Source organism: Sorghum bicolor, chromosome 6, assembly GCF_000003195.3.
Source record: "Sorghum bicolor cultivar BTx623 chromosome 6, Sorghum_bicolor_NCBIv3, whole genome shotgun sequence".
NCBI lineage: Eukaryota > Viridiplantae > Streptophyta > Magnoliopsida > Poales > Poaceae > Sorghum > Sorghum bicolor.
The window spans coordinates 54,079,736-54,089,102 of NC_012875.2; the positions used below are offsets into that span (position 1 = coordinate 54,079,736).

At 48.8% G+C, this 9,367-nt stretch overlaps 2 protein-coding genes across 3 annotated transcripts; one reads left to right on the top strand and one right to left on the bottom strand.

Annotated features, from left to right (window-relative positions):
• Positions 1–4,316, top strand: LOC110436325 (copper chaperone for superoxide dismutase, chloroplastic). 2 transcript variants are annotated; one of them, XM_021463091.1, is made up of 6 exons: positions 1–496; positions 600–626; positions 1,648–1,720; positions 1,831–1,965; positions 2,446–2,666; positions 3,943–4,316. In XM_021463091.1, exons 1-6 carry the CDS (start codon positions 254–256, stop codon positions 4,177–4,179), a joined length of 936 nt encoding a protein of 311 aa, XP_021318766.1. In that variant the 5' UTR covers positions 1–253; the 3' UTR covers positions 4,180–4,316. The 2 variants fall into 2 exon arrangements, with proteins under 2 accessions (XP_021318766.1, XP_021318765.1); XM_021463090.1 differs by having other exon boundaries at positions 2–496; positions 597–626.
• LOC8060415 (subtilisin-like protease SBT1.3) lies at positions 4,171–7,019 on the bottom strand. The gene has a single exon (XM_002448321.2). It carries the CDS (start codon positions 6,791–6,793, stop codon positions 4,460–4,462), a length of 2,334 nt encoding a protein of 777 aa, XP_002448366.1. The 5' UTR covers positions 6,794–7,019; the 3' UTR covers positions 4,171–4,459.

The following is a 9,367-nucleotide window of genomic DNA, read 5'->3' on the forward strand; positions in this document are numbered from 1 at the left end:
GTCAATGGCAACCTTGCGGTTCTGATTTCTGAATCCTGAAACGAAATCTGGATTTCTCAAAAAAAAAAAAAAACGAAATCTGGAAACAGCAGAGTTCAAGTTCAGACTTCAGAACCAAAAGCTTGCAGTATCATCACTAGTAGTCAACCAAGCCGATTCCATTCCCATCCAACCAACCCCGCACACCGCCGCGGGAAGCAGAAGACACCAGAAGAGCCTACAAAAGCTACGGGGCGCGGCAGCACAACGCAGAATGGTGGGCGGCTTCCTCCGGGCCTTCGCCGCCGCTTCCGCTGTGCCCGCAGCAGCTGCCGCAGCCTACGCCCTCTCTTCCTCCTCCGCCCCCTGCTCCCCGAAGCTCCGCTTCCCTCTGCCTGCCTCCTTGCTCTCCGCCGCCGCCGCCTCCTCCTCCTCGACCTCCGGGCGCGCTCCCAGCGCCGTGCCCCCGATGGCCACCGCCGCCGCGGCCGCGGCCGATCTCTCGGCGCCCGATAAGGTTTGGCCGCTCACTCGCGTCACCGCCAGTAGTCTGTTCGCCTCGCCCGAGAGCTGTGCGGTTTTTCTAACCTTGTGTGTGGTGTTTTGGTGTGTTGCAGCAGCAGGACTCGGCGCTTCCGGAGCTCACGGTAGGTGCTTCTGACTTTACTAGAGGCCTAGAGTATTTTGTTTTTCACGATGAGATGCTACTTGTGCTGGGAGGTGGTTGCGGTGACCTGAATTTTAGTTTTGATTGAAGGACTAGATACTGGATTGTATTGGTGGTTGAGAGGTGGAAAACCGAATACATCAATTCTGTATATAGGTTTAAATAGCTTGAGATCTTGGTTCGAGTTTGGTGATATGTTCAATTGGTTGGTTGCTGTAAATTAACTGGCTCTTTTCTGCAGTTAGTAGATGTTTTCCAATTTGTAGTATCCTATCATCTCATTTAGCTACTTTAGAAGAAAGAGGAGTTGCATCAGTGAATTTTCGTTGCATCTGCAGATGTTATGCTAAAGGTCATGTTTGTCTTCATGCCACATTAAGATATTTGATTTATAAAGGGTATCAGCAGCAGTAATGAATCTATCCTTTGATTTCATTTCTCCCTGCTGCCAGAAGATAGCTACAAGGGATTAAGTAAATTCTGGATATGGGAGGTCTGTGAGGAGCCACTATCTGATCTTCAGATTGTTCCTTTGAGAGGGGCATTCAGTTTTAATATGAACTAATGAAAAAATGTGAGTATGAAAGTCAGATAGTAAGTAGAATGAATCATCCAAACACTTATATTTTTCTTGGACATGTGATACACCATTCGGATGGTATGAGGTATCAGCTTCAAATTGCCTGGCTTGCTATGTCATATTCATAAAGGGCCATAACTTAGCATCAATAACTAAAAGACATATTGTAATTCTCTCCAAGCAAGATAAGATCTCCTATGCTGGAGTGATGTATTAGATTTGTATTTTTTTTTAATATGAATCAGGCAATATGTAGCCTTTCTGGCTGAACATACTATTTGGCTTGTGTTTTGTTGCACACTATGTTGATAGAAATATCACCCAGTGGTTCACTTCATGATTCTTTGTGCATTCTCTTTAGAAATTGTTTATGTCTCAATAAACAGTTGGTTAATAATCTTTTGCTTGATATGATCTGAAGACGGAATTCATGGTGGACATGAAATGTGAGGGATGCGTAACAGCTGTGAAAAACAAGCTGCAAACTCTTGAAGGTATGGGGCCATATTGTTTAATTTTCTGTTGACTTTAATGAAACTCTAAGCATAGTACTTTCTGTTTCAACCATTTCTGTTTGGTTTATGATGGTTACCTTTTACTACAGGAATAAAAAACATTGAGGTGGACTTGTCTAACCAAGTTGTTAGGGTTCTGGGATCTCTTCCAGTGAAGACAATGCTAGACGCCCTTCATCAAACAGGTCGAGATGCACGACTGATTGGCCAAGGGAACCCAAATGGTTTGTGTTAATTATATGTTATCCAGCATTTGTTATCAAAATTCATTCAGATTAGCTTGGATATTTGCTGGCATTTGTTATCAAAATTCATTATGGTAGGTTTAGCGATCATCAGTGAGTGAAGTGTGATGGTGGTTATTTCTTATGGCATGTTTTTTGAAAGAAATTTCTTATGGCATGTTGACATTTGTAGCATTGGGCTTTAATTGTTGCTTGTGCATGTGTCCTTTTCATATTGAGAGGTCCATCGAAAATTGTGAAGAACTTTAAAATGGTACTATAGTTTCCATTTGTCTATTGTCTTTGAAATGCTCGTAAGTTGCACCAGGTCTTATTGAGCTCATTTAATTGTTTGGTGGAGCATCAATTTTAATTGGCAGATACTGTAAAGACCACCTTCTGATTGTTTGCCTGTTCTATTTTGCTAAGATGATGCATAGTTTGTATATTAGGACTAATTCTATGCCCGTAACATTGCAGATTTCTTAGTTTCCGCTGCTGTAGCTGAGTTTAAAGGGCCAGTTATATTTGGTGTTGTTCGTTTGGCCCAAGTAAACATGGAGTTGGCTAGAGTTGAAGCCACGTTTAGTGGTCTATCACCTGGTAAACATGGATGGTCAATAAATCAGTTTGGAGATTTGACAAGAGGTGCAGAAAGCACTGGCAATGTATATAATCCGCCAGATCATTTATCCAATAAGGTAATATTCTAACACTTGAAATCATCAGAACACGGTCATAAATGATAACAAATGACAACATGTTGGCAATTGGAGAGGCTTGGGGATTCTCTTATGTTGTTTTTTATTTCTGTGGGATAACATAATCTAGCTTCAGAATCATTTTGTCTTTTATGATATAGAATTACAGTTTCAAACTTCCAAAGACAAGCAACTTCAGAGCGGATGGTTTATCTTTAGACTTCTTTGCACCCATATTACTTGCTCTTTCAGAGTTGCATTGCATCCAGTGCATGTCATAGCAAGTCACAGCTGGTAACCTGGTACTGTATGCCTACATCTCACACAAAATCGGTTCATTTACAGTTCCTTGAGACCAAGAGACACTGCTCATTCTAGCAAAAAATAAATGCCAAAGCAAAGTTCTGCCAAATTAAATATGTTAGCTTTGGACGAATGGCTTGAGCTTTGAAGCATGTTTCAAGCATATAAGTAGATTAATATAGAGACTTAAGCAAGTTAACAAGTTGAAGGCATGGCTAAATAGTTAGCCCACCTATTAGCCCTTTTGTTTTGATGTGTTAGGGCTAATATTGGATAATTTTTAGCCGGCTAGTAATTAGCCCTTGTATCAAATAGGTCCTTATTATCCCATGTTAACCAATCATAGAGGTCCTTATTTGTTATTCATGTTTCCTCTGCAAGTTGCCCCGTGATCTACCGATCTTACATTTATATAAAGCATTCATTGTGCCTTAAATACCATGACCAAATCCACCAAACGAAATAGTTCCTGCAAATATCGGCAGCACTGGCATATGGCCTGTTTCTGCTTTGCATATGCTGCATCACATGTGTTGTCAGAATAGCAGGTTTGGAATTGAGCAGCAGCTGTAGTTCACCCACCGGTGGGCCTGGTCGGGTGGGCCGTTTGAATCTATAGCCTACTTTTTACAAGTGCATATCTTTGGGAAAGATAAGGGAACAATTCCTTATGCATTGGCTGATTAATGTTTTATAAAGTTTTTTTTTGTTTTAGGTTTTCAGAGAATGTGTTGTATTTAGCTGAGCGATCAGCTTGAGAAATAAAATGGTGTTGTAACTGAGAGAACATAGTTTCAACATGCAAATCACAACCTTTTGAATCCTGAGCTTGACATTGTATTCAAGTGAACTGCTGCTTTCAGAAATCAATTTCATTTTGAAGGAATGAATACCAGTTTCAAGTTTCAACAAGGAAAATATAACCCTTTCAAATCAAAATTGGGAACTAATATTTATACCCTCTCTGAAACAGCCGCTTGGTGACCTGGGAACACTAGAAGCTGGAGAGAATGGGGAAGCCCATTTCTCAGGACCGAAGGAGAAACTGAGAGTCGTTGACTTGATTGGCCGCTCTATTGCTCTGTATGCAACCGAGGACAGATCAGACCCCGGCATTGCTGCAGCCGTGATTGCAAGAAGCGCCGGCGTAGGAGAGAACTACAAGAAGCTCTGCACTTGTGATGGTGTCACCATTTGGGAATCAAGCTAAACCTGCTGCCAGCGAATTTTGCATACTATTTGCTTCCGTATGTTGTACACACATTAATGTAGAAACAATCAAACTGGCAACCGAACGTTTGGAATAAACATGAATACATTGAGGAATAAAGGCTGTTCTCGTGTGGAGCTTTGACAGTATTTTTGCGTCGGTTAGTGGACCTGTTCTGCTGCTGCCGCTGCGAGACAACAGATCTCTGGCTTGATTACCCAGGCCCAGAGGTTCCTGCTCCATTGCTTACTTGACTAAACGCATGGTACACAAACGAAGCTCACATCGGTGGCAGCCATGTGAGGATGAGGGGGCTCCGGACGATGTGGACGCCGTCGCTCCAGGACAGCGCTCCGAACTCCGGTGTCTTCTGGGCAACCTTGGTTGTCATCGTCACCTTGTAGGTCAGCTTCTGATTCGAGCTTGTGAAATGCAGGGTGCTTGGTTCGACGACAATGTCTGCGCCTTTGAACTCTGTAACCTTGACATGGTAAGTCGAAGATGGCGGTCCGACGTTCGTCACGGTGCGACGCACCGTCAGCGCAGCAGATGGCTGCTCCGCGAAGACCGCGGAGATTGCCGGATAATTCAAGTCACCCGGCGAGCTGAAGGTGTGCTTGCATGTCTTGTTCGAGTTCTTGGTGAAGGACCTGAGCTGCAACGGCGTCAGGTTCTCCACGCAGAGGAACTCCAGGTAGTCGTCCTGGCCGATGTCGTAGACCAGGCCAGGGTTGAGAGCACGCAGCGGGTGTATGTGCCCAGCTCCGTGATCGAACGGCGTGGACGCCTTGCCGGTGGCCGCGTCCTTCAGCGACCGGTACGTGTTGTCGTGCACGTACGCGGTGGTCATCAGCGCGGACTTGATCTTCGCGGGGCTCCAGTCCGGGTGGCTGGCCTTGATCAGCGCAGCCACGCCGGCGACGTGCGGGCACGACATGGACGTCCCCGACAGGATGTTGAACCCGACGCGCCGGCGGTCGCTGGACAAGCTCGACGGGCTGGCGTCGCCGCTCCATGCCGCCAAGATGTTCACGCCGGGCGCGATGACGTCCGGCTTGAGGATCTCCAGGGTCAGGAAGTTGGGTCCCCGGGACGAGAACGCGGCGACGACTGGCGATGGGCGGATCCCGAGCTTCGTCCCGTCGAAGCTGAGCGTCGCGGTTGGTTTCGGGGCGGTTTTGCTGTACTTCTTGGCGGCAATGGCTTCAGACTCCCCGACGGCCACCGCAGGCAGGAGGTGGCTGTCGGCGACAAGCTCCTCGCCGTTTGCCGGTGTGTTGGCGAGTATCATGCCCACGCCACCGGCGTTCTTGACAACCTGACCCTTCTGCACCCGAGGACTAATGCCGCGGTCGCAAATCACAATCTTTCCAGCGACCTCGTGGGGCTGGAGTGTCCCCTCCAGGCACAGGGACCTGGGGTCAGGGATGCTCGAGTTGCCGCCCATGTACACTAACGGATACTGCTCCTTGGACGAAAGATTTCGCCGGCCTTTGTAGAGTGAAACGCCGGTGATGTTTGCGCCGTTGCCGAGCGTCACCGTGGCCGGGAAGTCCCGGTCCATGGTGCTCGCGCCCACGGTGGTTATCCACGGCGACTGGTTGGTGAGGCTAATGGGGTCCGGGCCGGCGTTGCCGCCTGAGCAGGCGACGAACACACCCATCTGCATGGCACCGAACGACGCGATGGCCAGGCTGTCGCGGAAGTAGGGGGACGAGCCGCCGCCTAGGGAGATGGAGAGCACGTCGACGCCGTCCGCCACGGCGCGGTCGACGGCCGCCAGGATGTCGGAGCTGAAGCAGCCCCCCGCCCAGCACACCTTGTACGCCGCGACGCGGGCGCGGGGCGCCATGCCACGGGCGACGCCGCTGGCGTAGCCGAAGAGGCTGGCGTCCGGCACGGGCGCGCCCGCGGCGGTGGCCGCGGTGTGCGTGCCGTGGCCGTCCTGGTCCCGCGGAGACTTGAGCTCGGCCGTCTCGTTGATGGGGCCCGACGAGGCCTCGTAGCCGTTGTAGAAGATGCGCGCGCCGATTATCTTGCGGTTGCAGTTGGCTATGGTGAAGCCGCGGCCGGTCTGGCACAGGCCCTTCCACTTGGCCGGCACTGGGCCGAGGCCCTTGTCGCTAAAGCTGGGGCTCTCGGGCCAGATGCCGGTGTCGAGCACGCCGACGACGACGTCGTGGTCGGCCAGCCCGGCGGACCATATGCTGTTGCTGATCTCCGGGCTGATGCCCAGGAAGTCCGGGCTCCTGGTGGTGTGCAGCCGCAAGACCGTCTCTGGGAGCACGGTCACCACGCCGTCCGCCTCGGCCATCCGCTCGGCCTCGTCCTCGTCCAGCTTCGCCGCGAAGCCGTGGAACGCCGTCTCGTAGTTGTAGACGATCCTCGCGTAAGGGTCGTCCGCACCTCCTTCCAGCTGCACAGAGCTCACGGTTTTCACAGTGGATGCGTACCATTCGTGGTGGAAATCGAACGAGCTCGGCATCTCAGACGCGGCCATCTGAACGATGTAAGTCTTGGGAGCCGCCGCGCGAGCAGGGAGGCATGCTTGCAGAGCCACAAGAGCTAGGCACATCGGCAGAGCCTTCCTCCATCTGATGCCGCGGAAATCCATGGAGGACGAGTCGAAGCTGAGATGGATGGAGAGAAGCTTCAGGACAGTGTCCTAGCTAGCTTGCAGTGCATGCCTCGAGTGTGGAGGGGAGCCAAGCAGGGGAATATGGAGAGTGAAGAGCAGGCGCCAGACGGGAAGTTGATGGTTGCCGGTGTCCTCATTTAAGTGAATTCAGTGGTGCGGTGGGGCTGTGATAAATTGCGAGAGCCGTTGTTTGGTGGGCTCATGACATTCCGCCATTACTTCTTGCCTTCTTGAAGATATTTTTAAGTGGGCCATTGACCCTTGTGTTCTTCTGCTTCTCCTCCTGAATGCAAGCTGCAAGGTTAGGTTCGAGCGGTGGATCCGAACGGCACACGGCGCTTACGGGGTAAATCGCATTGATTCGTCACCGTAGACGGTTGCTAGGGTTCGTGAAAACAATTCATGTGCTAGTGTCGTCAAAAAAAAAATTCATGTGCTAGCTCATTACTCTGCCACTGTTAACGGCACTGACGCAACGTAGGGGGGAACAAGATCGCCGGCGACGGTGGCGGTATATGACGAATACGGCAATCTGAGACGAGTGACGTACTGACGGAGCTGCTGCTGCTTGTGCTTGCTTGCCGAGGAATGCCTGCCTCCCTTCTAGCCTTGCAAGAAGACAGGCCACGGAATCAAAGTTGCATGAAAGTGTTGGGTTAACTCTTGAAGTCTTGATTGGACGACACGGGGAATGGTTGAGCCGTTTGAGGGGATGAGCTGCGAAGACAAGTTGAAGAATCACATGAACAACAGGCACGTAACAGGTGGTTTGTGTCTGTGATTGATCATGTCGCACAAGGATTTATTTCTTTGTGGTGCCATTCTGGATGTGTGTCCCTGTTTCAGTGGACACAATCTAGTCGGGCAGATGTTGATCAATAATCTCCAGGACATTAACCCTATGATTTAACATGGGGAAAGCTACACGTTATTATTGCATATTAGTCGGGCTTTGGCACTTTTTTGTAATGCAGGCCTCATGTACTTCCTCCGTTCTGAAATATAAACTATTCAAGAATCAAAATTTACCGTGAATTATAGGACATTCTAGATTGTTTAGCTCTATTCATATTTGTTTGTCTTTTAAACCACATCCATGCATGCATTTTAAATTCCATCTTGCCTAATATCACTCTAACCGAAATATAGTAGAACATTAAATGATTTAACAATGAACGTAAATCGATCGTTTAAGGCCTTGTTTAGATCAAAAACTTTTTGGATTTTGACACTATACTATTTTCGTTTTTATTTGACAAACATTATCTAATCATCGAGCAACTAGGCTTAAAAGATTTGTCTTGTGATTTACAATTAAACTGTGCAATTAGTTACTTTTTTATCTATATTTAATGTTCCATATCTGTGCCGCAAGATTCGATGCGATGGAGAATCTTGTAAAGTTTTGGTTTTTGGTGTATCTAAACAAGGCCTAAGCCGCGGCTTCAGTCCAATGACATGGTATTCTGAAGACTTTAGTACTACAAATTAAAACATGCCCATATGAAATGGTCTTGTTTAGTTCCCAAAAATTTTGTAAAATTTTTCAGATTTCCCGTCACATCGAATCTTTAGACGTATGCATGAAGTATTAAATATAGATAAAAATAAAAACTAATTACACAGTTTGGTCGGAATTGACGAGACGTATCTTTTGAGCCTAGTTAGTCCATGATTGGACAATATTTGTCAAATACAAACGAAATTGGTACAGTGCTCATTTTGCCAAAAATTTTGGAACTAAACAAGGCCAGAAGCCAGGTTTGGCTTGTTGTTGCCGTTGTTCTTATCCCTCGAGCAAATCACGGACGACGCCAGGCCGCGCTGTCCCCCGGGCCGGCAATTCAGACGTCACCGGGACACCCGCCGGATAGTACTAAACAGGAGAAGCGAAAGCATCCGAAGCACGCGGCACGTACTCGTGGCAGGCGGACGTGGTGGCTCGGCACCCTTGCCCATGCCCGTGCCTCACCGTGCGCGCTCGCTTTCCTCCGCTCGCCTTTTCGGGCGTCGGAGCCATTGGTTTTCACGGTTCACCGCACGGTACCGCCACCGCCAAAGCCAAACCGGAGCGCTGATTGCTGAAACGCGCGGCGGGCGCAGGGCGCACGGCGCTTCTCTGGGCCACGTCTGCTACTGCGCGTCGTCTCTGCTGCGACTCTTCTGCCACTGCACGCCGAGATGGTCTCCGTATCCAGCTCAGGCGGCACGTGGTGTTGTCTTTGAGTCGTGCTGGTACCACTACCACTACGGCACCAATCCAGCACCGGTGGCCAGAACGGACGACAAAAGATGTTAGCCCGGGCGGAAACGCCAGTGACAAATGCCCCAGGAATGCCGAGTTGCCAACGGTACTAGCGCTACGGAATTCTTGTGGTACGCTGTTCTCTTGTCAACTGAGTGACGACTGCGAATGATAGTCCCTCTTGGCTCCTGCTCACTATACTCCGATACTTGTTTGCACAAGAACCGATGATGTTTAGGAAAAGCAATTTAGTTATTTCAAAACTAGCTATCTCCTTATAAACGTCAAATATTTCTAAACTAGAT

What these genes read in the sequence shown, in the direction of transcription:
- LOC110436325 (XM_021463090.1), top strand. Translation starts at nt 254, where the DNA reads ATGGTGGGCGGCTTCCTCCGGGCCTTCGCCGCCGCTTCCGCTGTGCCC. An exon ending in CGGCGCTTCCGGAGCTCACG is followed by an intron (nt 627 to 1,647) that starts GTAGGTGCTTCT and finishes TATGATCTGAAG; the next exon opens with ACGGAATTCATGGTGGACAT. An exon ending in TGGCCAAGGGAACCCAAATG is followed by an intron (nt 1,966 to 2,445) that starts GTTTGTGTTAAT and finishes GTAACATTGCAG; the next exon opens with ATTTCTTAGTTTCCGCTGCT.
- LOC8060415 (XM_002448321.2), bottom strand. Translation starts at nt 6,793, where the DNA reads ATGGATTTCCGCGGCATCAGATGGAGGAAGGCTCTGCCGATGTGCCTA.